Below are 14262 nucleotides of genomic sequence, written 5' to 3'. Positions count from 1 at the left end.
AAGGGGAAAAAGAAAGGACAGATTTCAGTGCTGGGAAGCAAGGAACTTTCACTCCAAACCGCCACGCCAAGCTAGACGTGGGCTTCGCCCCTGTGTTTTGGCTCCGTGAAGGGCCATCTCATGCAGCCTGAGGTGTGGTGTAAGAGCCATGGTTGTGCTCCAGGAGGTGTCACAGGGGCTGAAGCATCCTCCCTCCCTCCCTCCAGCTCCATCAGCAGTGACACCCAGGGGACCCATGCAGTGTAAACGAGGGGCTCTGCTAAAACCACTCCCAGCAGAGATGTGCAGCCATTCCATGTGGTGACAGGAACAAGTTCACTCACGAGCTCAGCGCAGAAGTGCTCATGCTGACAGCTGTGTGCAGAGCATGCGCACAACTTTCCCCCGCCTCATCTCGGGCACCCTGATTAACTCCCATGCTCATGAAAACAGTTCACACATGTGTTTTCCCCTTCATGTGCCCACAGGCTGTATAGACACAGTTGCACATACACTCTCAGAGACACATTTTCTTTCATGCCCGTAGAGACTTCCTCTCTCACACACAAACACAGTGGAAACAGTGAGCAGCAATTAAACAATTTTCCCCATCTCAGCTCCCCCACCAAGCAAACAAGGGGAGCCATTCACTACCACAGATGGTAGATGATGTGCCTTGCTGCTAAAAATACAGAGTATGGGTCGCCTGCAAGACCAGAGAGAAGAGGATAGAGGCCATGTGTGTGCAGAGGGGTTAATTAACAGCTCAAAGGGTTGAGTTGCTTCCCATCTATCAAACCTCACAAGCAATAAATGACAATAACTAAAACACCGGCAAATGAAGCCCTACATGGAGAATTAAATTAAGTTTCCAGATACAGCGCTGACACAAGATAATAGCCATTCCTCAGCAGGAACCCATGATTGCTCCAGTTACCACAGGAAATAATGACTTTGGGGTGGCAGCTTCCTCGCAGTGTTGGCCATGGACACCTTGTGAGGGGAGGCTGAACACGGCAGGGTCGTGGTCTGCACCAGGTCACTTTGGCTGGTGTCAGTCCATCAACTGCAAAGGAGCTGCTCAGCACACAGGGCAGCTCGAGTGGAGGCTGAACCACGGGGAGCTGTGGTGAAATCTGCTGGGAAGCGGGGGGATGATTGGGTAGCTCTTAAGCCAGCCTCAGACTGATTAAGTGAGGCATGGCCAGTAGACTCACCCTAAAAAAACGGGTGTGTGCAGGCATTCCATGCCCTGCCAGGCACTAGCAGCAGTGGCTCTGCAGGGTCTGGCTGCCCATCTTCCCTTTTTGCTGCAGCACTAAGGAAATCTGTTTTAGAAAGCCACCTCCAAAGCAGTGGCCTGATTTTGCCCTTGTGCACTGTGCTAAGACCAGACTCAGTTCTATTGATGAAGCTTCACTGGGGTGCAGGTCAGTGGGAGCCTTTCCATGGGAAAGGTAGGAGGCTGCCTCCTTTGGGAGAGAACACCCTGGATGTCTTATGTTCGTGCAAATTGAATCAGGGAGTCTGTGGCCCCCAGCTTGTCCCTGTATCAGTCAAACTTCCCTTCCCTCAGCCCCCTGAGGTGTGTTCAGAGGGTAATGGCTTTAGAGAAGAAAAAGGTTTATTGGGAGAAAGTGTTAATACTAACGACCTGCGTACTGCTGCACTCCAGCGTAGGCTTGCTGCAAGGGGTCTGCTGCAGTGGGGCTCTGTGCTGTGGAGACACAAGAGAGACAAGGAATTAAGGGATTAAAACATGATAGGCACTCTCCCCATATCTTTTATCATCAATATGTGTTATGAAACAGACAGACCCAGGGGCTGAGGGTTGAAGAGGAGCAGCTCACTTGCCCTATGGACACGAATGCAGAGAACCCCCCAGGATGGCTAAGAGGGTTCTGTGCCCCAGCCATCACCCTGTGAGATATTGGAGCAGAGGACAAATAAACCTCTCTCCTCATTTCCCAAGCTTAAATTATGGATCTGCACTGATCATGCAGATTTTTGGCACTAATCAACCCCAAAGAACCCTCATCTTAAGCCAGGACTAACACTGTGCTAGGTGCTGTGCAAACTCAGATCTCAGTGACAGCTACAGTCACATGAAACTTTCAATCAGAGCAGAAAACAACAGGGGCATAGCAGGAGGAAGGAGAAGAGAACAAAGCAATGGCTCCTGTCATCCCCACATCCCTTCGAAGGACTGTGTTGCTGCCAGGCAGCCCCCAGTGAGAGAGAAGAAGCTGCATGGAGGGGAGGGGGACACCACTTGTCTGCTCCAGGGAGGATGCTGTGAATCTCTGCATAAGGCATGCAGTCTCTTGCTGGCTTCAAAGTGTATTTTCTCTCTTTACAAGTGTGCATTCCTCCCCACTAAAACTGTTTATTTTTGTGAAACTTTGAAGTCTTGCTCAAATACAACCAAAGCTAGTTAAGACTTTTTTTTTTTTTCTTTTTCTCCTTTGGTTGATAGGGAGAAAAAAGAGAGAGAAATGTGTTGGATAAGCTCTTCCTTTATCTGCATCAATAAAAAATTTAAAGAAAAGCTTGGCTAAACCTCCAGTCCAAATGTCACCTTGGCCCTAATATTTCACTTCTTCTAATGAGTTTAATTTGTATTTATTGGGACTGCACAGTTCTACGTTTATGCAGTCCCTCCAACCTATTCCTTGTAGGATGATCCCTTAGGGAACTGCCACTTTCCCACAACCATCCCACCTTTTTTCCTTCTTACCCGCACAGAGGTGTGGCTGGAGGCAAGGCTTGGAGGATGCAAAGGTGGGGGCCTCTTGGAAGGAAATCTGGTGCCATACACCTATCCAAGGAAAGACACTGACTGTATGGCAAAGTGTGGGGGAGGTTGTCATACGTGAGTATTACATACCCAAGGAACACGGATAAAGTGTTTTCTTACAAATAGAAATACCAGCTTGAAACTTAACTTTAAAGATCACCATTGGTCATGATGGAAACTTGCAAGGTCTTACACTTTTCTCCCAAAATACAAGGAGGAATGGTGAAAGGACCAAATTTGAGGTGGCAAACCCAATTAGCTGGCTGAGGCTTGGAGGAAGCTCCTGTTCATTATGGATATGACTGGATCATGTGGACTTTGAGGTTGGGGTAGTCATAGGAAGAAATAAGTGGGATTGCAGTCTTAGCTTGGAATGGTTTCCTAGCTGACTTTTGGCAAGTCCTTCAATATATGTGTATGTAAAATGGGAAAGCACTGTCTTACTGTAAGGATTTTCATTTTTTACAAAACAGTGTGAGGAGAATACATTAAAACCTGTGGGAGGTCAGTGGCAGGCAGACTAGAGATTCTACACTACATTTTTAAAGAGTAGTTGTTCCAGGAAAATAATGGAGGTAATGTTTGGAAAATACATTTTTTTTCCTTACTACTTTCTTCTTGAAGAAGAAACCAACTAAAGTCTATTCTTTTTAACCTCTGCTTAAAGCTGTTTTCCTCAAAAAATAGAATATTGATCATATTGCTCCACAAGAAAACTGAACAGCTATGAAAATTTGAGTAATACATCAGTTCCCTCACCCCTTTAGGAGAATGGATCATAATAACTTAGACTTTTTGAGTCCTGTCAGGTAGAAGAAGTCTCCTGAGAAAGGTGAGGGAACCTTTGGTGAGAGAAGCAAATCTTTTTTAACTGTGGTTTTGCGGGCTGCAGTGAAGGAGAGGATCTGCCATCTCTGCCCCCAAGGCAACTGTGCTTCTTTCATTGCACAGAGGAAGAAATTGTCTCTGCTGCTCAGGAAATGCATTTACAGTATTTCCTTCCTCCCCAGATGACACTGATTTGGACACAATTGTTCTCCCCCCTGATCTGCTGATAATTAGCAATGGCTGGCACTTCACTGACACAAGAGAACTCAGTAAGCAGGACCTGTCCTGTGGTCCTTTTCTTTATTCCTTGCCTTATCTGGGCACGCATGGGAGCTTCCAGACCTCCCAGCTATAGCTGAGTCTATCTGCTGGACGTGATTGCAATGATGGATCATTGCAGAGCTACTCTGCTTATTCTGTGGATATCTCACCTGCCTTTAGAACCATACTTTGACCATCAGAACTAGCATTAGTTCTGCTTAGGAAATATATGCTGAGAATCCCCCACCTTTAAGATTAAATATTAGAACTGGGTAAATAATTTGTTTAAAGTTTTTGGGATAACAGGCTGTGAAATGCAGCCTTTCTGCCTTCCACACTAAAGCTTGCCACCAAGGGTAATATCTAAGTGTTTAGGGTAGTATCTGAGTGTATAGGGTAACTGAGTGTTTCTCACAAGGCTGCCTTGTGACCCAGGTCATGCATGGGGTTTCCTCTTGGCTCACAGCACATGCCAGCCAGTTGGAAGGTTACAGTTAGCTTTGCTCCAACCTGGAAATCCCTTCCTCATGGGAAAGGAATATGCTAAGTATGTGTTCTAACACACAGGGCCCTAACTGACCTGACCATCCCTGGATACTCTTGAAAGGAGAGTTGAAAGCATCTCTGGGTGGGCAGCAACTCCTGGCTTGTGGCTCTGTTTTACTTGTAGTCTCATACCCTTCCTTCGCCATTTGGGAAAAGCCAAAGTTGTGGTGAGTCACAACTAGCAGGAATTTAACTTGGCACCTCTTAAAAGTGACGACCTCTGCTCACTGAAGGACTTGCCTTCCTTAGCTTGAAGACTCTGTTTACTCAGGAAATGAAGATGTGATTTCAGCACAGTGGACATGTCCGTGCTGGCCAACATGGCCTATGAAGAGGCAGGGACACAGACTCCAGGGCTGGCTGGATGCCCTTGCAGGAAACCAAGGCATCTTGGGCAGCCATGAGCACCTTTTCATGCTGCTGCTCACCCTGCTAGATTCATGCTGATTCTAGGATGAATCAGACCTAGAGAAGAGCATAACTGCCTGTGCTCCTGGCTGTAGCATGGATGAAGCCAACAGCTGGTATTGATCCAGGAATCTCAAGACACAGATTAGACATTTGAGGAAGTTGTGCCCATGCTGTGTTCTGTAAAGTGACAGCCCTCTTTCATATGAATGACCTATGAGGAGTTCATCAAGGGCTCAGTTATATGAGGAGCTCACAATTCAGAGTCAATCTACCACAGGAGTTAGGTGTGGCTGTAGCCCACCACTTGCTAAAATTCAAAGTGATTGGAAATTATGAGTACTTTCTGTATCTCAGCACAAGGAGACCATCAGGTAGGGTTGCTTTGTTCCTCCATAAGATACACATAACTTCACAGGGTGGCCTTCACATAGATCATTAGTGGGAGAGCTAGCCTGCCTCAGTCACCCTTTCTCCCCATTCAGCTTACCAGTCTTCTTTGATACTGGAAATATTAGTTGAACACAAACATACAGGGCTGGGAAAACACCTCAGCTCCTCTGTGTCCTGTTCTGTGCCAGGGTGCAAGCCTGCAGTGGCACACAAGATAAGTAGGTGTATAAGGGCTGATAAGAGATATAGATAGAGCACCTTACAGCAGCTTTTGGACCAGCACCAGTATGTCTCTAAGTTGTATCATCGTCCAAAGACCTTGGATGTGCTGACTCTGTGCAAATGTGCCTAGGGAGAACATCTGAAACAGATTTCCTTGTGGCCAGACCCATGGAGGTGTCATGTTCATACAGACATTTCTGAGATTAAAGGTGTTGAAATGTAAATGCTGAGGATCAGCTGGTGGAAAGAAAAAGAAGCAGAGAGGCTCCTGAGAGGCCAGAGGAGAACTATCAATCACATCAGCCCCACGGAAGTCCCTGTGGCCTTGCTGCTTTCCAGGAGCTGAGGATCTGGCCTTGCCAGGGCAAACTAAAGGTGTACCATGAAAACAGATGCTAATAGTAACTTCATTTGGCAGCTCAGGGCAAGGGCCTTATCCCTGGACATCTCCTCTATATTAATTCGATCATTTCCATATCTCCATGGGAAAAATCCTGCTCAGATACAATTGTGTCTTTGCAAGACAGTCCTGGCCAAGATGCCACAAGGTGACCATGGCAGATAACCTTCCATAAACCCGGAGACATAAAACAAGCCAATGACCTACTATATGGCCATAAATATAAATTTAACGAAGGCAGCACTTATTCATTAGGCAGAAGTCAAGAAATAACTCCCAAGTCCTTCAAAGAAAGTAGATCCGTTAATGTCACTTTCCAAATCCTCTGCCTGATGCCAAAAACTGAGGATGATTTCCCAAGTCAGCATGAAATACAAGTGCTTTAAAATTAACACCAGGAAACTTTCTTACTCCTGATATATCTCTAGATTGAAATCCAACTTTTTAAAGGGGCTTTCAGTTAGTGTTGGGCCTGACATTTAGCTTTTGTCAGAGAATGAATGGATGGAGGTGGCAGAATGAAGCACGTTGTTAAAAATAAATAAAATTGGTTGAAGTGATATTCCATAAAGAATCCTTCCTGAGGTGTCAGTAGCCTGATTCCAGTGTCTGTCCAAGACAAGCTGCTATATGGGTGCCCCAAGTGAAATTGGTTGTAGGAGACAGAGGGCTGGAGTCTTCTGTCATATTCAGGGGTGTAAATCAGGAGGATCTGCATAGAAGTGAGTGGGCTGGTGAGGAAAAAGGATGATGGTTACAGCCTGAGCCAGCAAAAGAGGCGTTCAAATGCCCTCAGTGGACTACAGGACAGCCTCCTTGTCCCAGCTCAGGTAAGAGAAAGCCAAAGTGGTCTCCTCTCTGAAACAGAGGAGTCCAGTGCTTCTGAAAGACAAAAGCAGAGCCTGGCACATTTTCAGCCCCTAAGATGCTTTGTGATTTCAATTCGGTGGAAGGACTGATCTTACTCCTATGTGATATTCTCTCCGCTCCTTGCTTCAGATTACTTGTGCATTCCATGACTGACATGCTCAGTTCCATCTATTTCAGTCTATTTTGCACAGATGCTTCCTATTTAGGTCTGAAACAGCATGTTATGAGCTGGATCCTCAGCTCTGTGCTCTGCCCCACCTATTCATTCCTTCTTCTCACTGTCCTCGAGGTGAGGACACCTCTCTCAGGAGCTGCAGCTTGGCCACGAACCCCTTTGGAAAGGTGGATGGGGGAGGAGGGCAATCAAAGAGAGGCAGTGCTCTTCAGTCAGTGTGGGGGGTAATAACATAATGATAGAAAAAAAAATCTATGTGAAGGCCAGGATTAAAATAAATAAATAACTGAGTGGGAGGGCTCTATTCACCTTCTCCTTAAATCCAATTTAAATCACTCTCTACAGCCCTAATCTATATCCATAATTATATCATTTCATACAACAAGCTTGCGAGAGGTCTTAAGAAATTTATGTAGATTAAAATTCATGGGTGCCATAGTACAGATTCCATATTATTAAGATTGATTAGGACAGCTGATGCTGTGATTAAAGAAGCTAGCGCTTACTGTTGTAATTAATTAGGTATTCAGACACAACAATAACTGCAATAACAGAAAGAATGTGCTGATCTGGCAGAAAACAGAGGCCGATCCTGTGTTTTATGGTCTCGTTTTGCCATTTAGGGGTGGACACCACTCAGTTGAAGACATGCTGTCCCTCTGTCTCTTCCCCTACACATCAAAAGAGCACAGAAATCCAGGGGTTTTGTAACCTCTGCTTCACCCTGTTAGTAGGAAAAAGTCCTTTGGGTAGCATCCCCAGCTATTGTATGTGCTCATTTGGGACAACATATGGACCTTCTATAAAATTCATATAGTCCAATCATGGAAACCAGGATTATCTTTATTATTCTCTTAATAGTCCCACCTCCAAGCCCCAGCCCTAATCAGATTCCTTCTGAGATAGATGCTGAGTGAAAACATGATAGGAGACATGTCTGGCAATGAAGAGCTTCCAGATAACAAAGCAAGAAAGACACAGATGACTCAAACAGGCAGACAGGTGGACATGGCTAGTCAAGGTGACAAAATCAAGGACCAGACTTCTCTGTCTTTGCCAAAGGCCATATTCACATAAGTCAGGGTCAGGTTTTAATAGCTCTTAAGGCACTCTGAAGTCTGTATTTTGGGGGAGCTTAGTTTAAGTAAGTTTTAAAAATAAAGCTCAAGGTCATAACTCACATAGATCCTACTGAAGACATCAGCACAGAGTCTGATTTGTGTTTACACCTTCTTCCAGATCAGAGGAGAAAATACTTTTGCTCTGGAAAGGCTCACACAACTGCCTCAAACAACCTCATTCATTACAGCTGCAGCACGGTCATTGGAAGTACATGGCATCCTTAAAGTGGTTTAGACTACAGTTGAAGATGGCAACTTGTTATTATATTTTTAATGAGTGCATTCCTTCACTTGTTTATTTTACCAATAAAGTGTGGTTTATGGCACATGGCAGATTGTTACAAATGGGTCAAATAAATGCTTCCTAGTCATAATGATGCCTCAGGTGCTCACTGTTGCAGTTTTGGAACTGCTGATACAAAATATGAACGGGAAAGCTCTCACCTGGAGATTTAGGGTGGTCAAACAATACAGAACCAAAGATTTCCTGTAGTGAGGAATTTTGCCTCAGGGTATCTGTGCCAGGCACATTTCTAGGCAGTAGTGTATGTCTGGACCAAATGCTGTGGTGTTTGTTTTTCATCCTGGACCATCTACAGGTGCAGGCAGGTCACTTTTTTTCTTCTCCTGATTCATGACCTCTCTAAACTCTTCTTGTCTAACACCTTTCAGGCCTGAAATATCGGGGTAGACATTGGGGTGTGGCAAGTCAGTCCTTTCCTCTCCTTGCACTAGTGAAGCCCTGCTCTTGCCCAGTGCCACTGGATGGTGCCTGCCGTGGTCAGGACTGGTACTGGACTCACTGGTCTGGAGCAGCAGCCTGTCCATCAGCAGCACTGTTAAGTGACAAACTGCAAAATTAACTTGGGTAATGATAATAATTACAGATGGGGACTGAATGCTGGCTGTGCTGGCAGTGGGTGGAATTGGTTCCTGATACCTTTTTGTTGAGCCAAGGGAAATGACTTGATGGTCTTGGTTCAGTTACAAAGTCACAAGTTGCTACAGAACAGGAATTCCCCTGTGAGGCACACCTTTACTGCCTGTCTCAGTGGTGACTTGGAAAAATGTGGGCATAAAAGCTTGGCTGCCTGTTTGTACTGACAGCTAGTCCTCAACAGAGAGGGATGGACCCTGAGCAGGGTATGAAGTGGATATTGCTGTCTTGCTAGCCCAGATGTACTGTGTGCTAAAGGGGAGTGGTGGTGGAGAAACTTCTACTGGGTCTGCAGAGTGGGAAGATAGAGCCAGACCTGGAAGTGGTGAGCAGTCAGAAACAGAACCACAGTGTGCCTGAAAATAATAAATGAGGTGACACACTTTTAATAGATAACAAGGAACTGAGGGGACTTAGCTTTTTTTTTCCTCAGCAACCTAAATCCAGACCAAATGCACTTAATCAGAATCATAGAATATCCTGATTAGGAAGGGATCCATAAGGATCATAAAAATCCGGCACAGAGGAACCCCAAGAGTCACACCATGTGCCTGAGAGCATTGTCCAAATGCTTATTGAACCTGTCAGGCTTGGTGCTAGGACTATTTTCTTAGGGAGTCTGTTGCAGTGCCCAACCACCCTCTGGATGAATAACCTTTCGCTGATATCCAAATTTAATTTCCTCTGACACAACTTCAGACCATTCCCTCAGGTTCTGTTACTGATCACCAGAGATCATTTCCTGCCCCTCTGCTCCCCCTTGTGAGGAAGCTGAAGAACTCAGCACTCATTAAATTATTCCCCATCTAAGCCTCCACAAAGATGCCAAACTGCTGGGCCATCCCTGGCTCTGGTCAAGTTGGACATCCTTTGGCCCAGGAGCAGTAAGAAGGTGTGAGATGCTATGTGGTATATTTCCCCTTCTTTCTGGGCACATCACTGGACAGAAGATTATGGAGCAGTCTTCAGATTTCCGGGAGCTCTGCTTTGTTCCTTCTTCCAGTTCTCTCATTTCACTGATCTTTTGACAGCCAGTCCCTTCTCTCTCTTTCTTTGCTACCCTTTGGTCTCCCAATTTTCTCATCTCTCGATCCCCTTCTCTTAGCAAAGAGACTTTATCTTTGGAGTGAGAATTTTGTCTATTTCCTCACAATGCAATTCAGCAGGGCAGGACCTGTTAGCAGAGAGCAGAATTCTGATGATGTGAGACACAGCAGAAGCCAGTGCAGATGGTGTCTACTGTTACTGTACATCACACATGGTTACAAGGGAGGCTCTGGGCTCTGGGTGGCTAAGAAGCTTTGGCAGAAGAGTGCAATCTCTGCTACTGTGACTAATGTGGAAATGGCAAATGCTCTTGTGCTGCTGCAAAGTGACTCACAAGATCATGGCACAACAGATTATGCTCTTTGTCCCCACTATATATTGTGACACATTGCCACGTTCAATAGGTCTGCAAACTGAAAGATTAAAGGGCAGGAATTAATACACAAAAAGGTCAAATCTCCAAAGGGGCTCAGACTAGTGGAAGAGGGAATACTTATTGCCTTGTTATTCACTCTGTGGCAAAAAGTGCACTGAGGCATTATGTACTGTCTGATCTTGGAGAAGGTGAGACCTTGGCTTGCAAAGGTTATGACTGCTAGGAATGGTTTTCTAGTGCCATGCATGGATCCATAGCCTGACCAGATTAACAGAGAAAGCTAATTCCTGTAGGGACAGGGGCTGTGATCAAAGCCCTGGTGAGTAGGGATGTTCAAAGTATTCTGGCCTTTGCCACAAAGGCATGGATGGTTTGGTAATCTGACTGAAATGACACCATGTACATCCCTTCTCCAGTCAAAGGGAATCATGAAAACAGAGCACAGGGGAAGACAGAAGAAAAAAGTGTGGAATTACAAACTAAATACAATTATGTAATATGCACTTGTTTTTATAAAGACTGTGGTATTCTGGAGTCCTTTGGATGCAGGAGCAAAAATAATATGACTGATCAGAAAGGTGAACCTGTAGATAAACTGCACAATTAATGGAATTTATTAGGGTCTGAATGATATGGATGTCATGCCTCTAGAGGTGTTCATTGTCCAGTTTTGCTATTTTCAGGCAACAAAGAACATTCTGCTACAGGCTGTAATAGTGTGAACCCACATTTGAGGTTTTTTTGTGGAGTATGAAGGAGCATCTGAAAGCAATATTCAGGATTTAAGCAATATATGGCAAGTCATAATCATAGCAAGACTATGATTATGTACATAATACAGCAGCAGTCTTAGCCACTTTCAGAATGAGAGATACACCATAAAAGAAAGTTGTTTGGAAGATGCTGGCTTTGGATGGGGACTGTCATGATCTTCCTTTGTCTATAGTGTTAGTGCAATTGCCTGCTCAGCTGTAGTATTTTATTTCTGCCCTTGCATTTAGGGACAGAGCCATGCAGAACCACAGAGCAGTAAGAGATGCAATAGAGGAGAGTGAGAAAAATCCCATAATGATGGAACAAGCTGCCCAGTGATGAAAATTTCTTTCTAACCCCAAGCAATTAGTGGCTGGCTTATATCATAAAACATGAAGTTTTGTGTCCTATCTACATTTTTATCCAGTCTAATATGGCTGTGGATGTTCTCATTACCCATATAAATGTCTAATCCTTTTATTTTTCATGCTGCTAAGCTCCAGGACTGAATAAAGCCTGTGGCAAGGAGGAGAGGTTTGGAGAGTGCATAAATGCTCATGAGAAGGAACACAATTAGATGGAGCAAATGTATCATATAAGCTATGTGGACTTGCTTTCAGCATTTCAGGGACAGACAAAAGCATAATGAGAGAAGGGTGCTTGACCTGCCACTGTTCCCTTTATACCTCTGGTATAACTTAAGGTGTCACCACATTATGGGGAAGCTGAGCAATGAGAAAGACAAATATATTGCTGAAGTTACCCTGAGATAAATCCAAACTTTACACTGCTCAGACTGTTTGCATGTCAGCTCTACTGGCAGAAGGGAGTCTGTCTGCCTGCAGCAAAGAGGGGCAGGATGACTGTCACCTTTCTGTGTGTCAGCCTGTTGGTGTTTGTGGAGGGACTTACTGTGAATTACTGCCTGAGCAAGTCTCTCCGAAATTCAGAGAGAATCAGATTAAGGACATTGACTTTCATATAACCATGGATGAAACACCTAACTGAGATATTCTTTAATTATGGGGATAGTTGGGGATAGTAACAAAAGCTCAAGCCATTAAGATTCACCTAGAGAGAACATATTTTCTCGGTACCCACAGCAATGGATAATTGAAATTGGCTAAAGGGATCTAAATAAACCAGGAAAAAAGGACAGACATACACAGAAGTGGATGAATAAACAGAGAAATGATTGACTGGCAAACAGGAAAACTGAAATGAATGGACAGGAGAACAGATGGCCATGTTTATATAACCTTAAAGACAGAATGCTTTCTCAGTGTTGTGGTTGAACTCACTGAACATACTAAGGGCTCTCTGCAGTCTTCTGATGACTCCAAAATCTCCCCTGTCCTTACATTGCTACGAAATATATATGTGCACCTAATTTTGAGTACAGTGAGTCCCTTGATTTTAATTTTGCTTAGAGTTGAGCTCAAAGCCCGTGTTTGCAAAGTGTTTTTTGGGAGGAGGATAATTGTTTGTCAATACCTAGGAAAGACTTTGGTATTTCTATACTATATGGTATTTTTCCTTGTAGCTAATAAAGTCCCCCGTGATGATAAATCCTCTGAGTTTTCAGGACTGGCTAAGATTGAAAGAATTATTTTTTCTTAGAGTTTTTTGGGGCTTTTTGGCTGGAACATTGAACTCAGTATTTGATTTCCTAAAAGACTAGATCAATCTATCAGTTCCCCAGGGTAAAATATTCCTTTGCCAGCTGGTGATTAGGATCAATTAGTAACATTTACTTAGATTTTTATTGCTATGATTGTTACCATTAGTATGTGTACAGGAATGGTATAAAATGACTTTCTAGAGGAAGTGTATTGGTGGAGAGAGCTATCTCAAGTCTTGAGGATGCTGAAAAAGTGTAGGTGCACATTAAGGAATGGTAATTGGTAATTACAGATTTAGACTGTATGTATATTTGTAAATAGAGGTATAGGGGCAGGTATGGATCCTTTAACCTCCCTCATTCATCTCTGACTGCCAGTGCTTGCAAAATCACTTCTGTAGTGCTGGCATCTTCGAGCTAGGCACAGTGTGAATCCCAGCAGCAGTTCTCCAGCAATGTGCCACCAAAGGTGACCCTGAGCCCATTCAGAGGCTATATTAATGCAGCTTTGCTCTCCAGGCCTGGTAAGGCAGCAGGATTTGTGTGCAGTGGGCATTTTGGAGGTCAACACCTGCTCCCTGCACACAGGAAGCCGCTTGGGTCAGCGGGCACGTGGACCCTTCAAATCACCCTCCCAGAGCCATCTGGCTGCAGGGGAATTCCAGCAGGAGATATCAGTGCTGGGTGCAAACAGGCTTAGCACAGCTCCTTCAAGGCTAACCAGAAGCAAGACCCTTGGGAGCACTGCAAGGGGATCTGCCAGCATGAACTGCTCGGGAGTCAGGTCAATTTTCAGCTGAAGCAAAACATGCTGGTTGTCCTGATGGTATTCACCAGACATGCTATCCAGCAGATGAGCACTCAAATATTCAGTACACAGTTTTTCCACCTCCAACATGCCCTTGATGTTTATCATCCAGATTGAACTGTTTAACACTGTAGCTGCATAAGACACAATACACCAATGCTATAATGAGCCCTGGTGGTCTGGGGTATAACCCTTCTTAACCTATGCCACAGGCTTTTGTTGGGTTTTGTCCTAGTATTCCTAGGACTGAGGCAACAGGCTGTGGGCACAGGATTAGTCTGGCTTACCTGGATAAGGGTGAATGCCATTAGCAAACACGGCTTCAGCGGCTGGCTGCCCATTAGCCTGCGGCGGGAGGCCAGTGAAACCATTCACCCCAATTGGAGATGGGATGCTAGGCACAGCTGGTGCAGTTATTCCAGGAGGCGTGCTTCCACCTGAAATTGAGGAGGACACAAGGGCAGAGCTGGTGAGTACTGGAGACAACAAGTTTCTGGAGAAAAACTGCTGACACAACAGCTGTGACCGCTGCCCTCAAAAACAAAAACAAACAAACAAACAAACAAAAAACAACAAAAACAAACAAACAAAAAATCACAAAAACAAACAAAACAAAAAAAAACCCTGAGAAATGAGAAAGCTCCCAAGCTGTTGAGCAAATAAATGGACTGCTTGCAGTTCCTCCCTGTTCAGAAAGTGCTCAAGACAAGCTTGAAAAAC

General features: G+C 44.6%; 1 protein-coding gene across 1 annotated transcript in view; it reads right to left on the bottom strand.

Annotated features, from left to right (window-relative positions):
- Positions 1 to 14262, bottom strand: part of CELF4 (CUGBP Elav-like family member 4) — a 710588-nt gene that overhangs the window by 66418 nt on the left and 629908 nt on the right. The window contains exons 8-9 of the mRNA XM_054004192.1: positions 13830 to 13979; positions 1634 to 1696 (exon numbers count right to left, since the gene is read on the bottom strand). Of these exons, the coding sequence (XP_053860167.1) occupies positions 1634 to 1696; positions 13830 to 13979 (213 nt within the window). The remainder of the gene's footprint in view (positions 1 to 1633; positions 1697 to 13829; positions 13980 to 14262) is intronic.

This window comes from Vidua macroura, chromosome Z (assembly GCF_024509145.1).
Source record: "Vidua macroura isolate BioBank_ID:100142 chromosome Z, ASM2450914v1, whole genome shotgun sequence".
NCBI lineage: Eukaryota > Metazoa > Chordata > Aves > Passeriformes > Viduidae > Vidua > Vidua macroura.
Note: the sequence above shows the minus strand (reverse complement) of the source record. Positions and strands in the feature narration are given on the sequence as shown.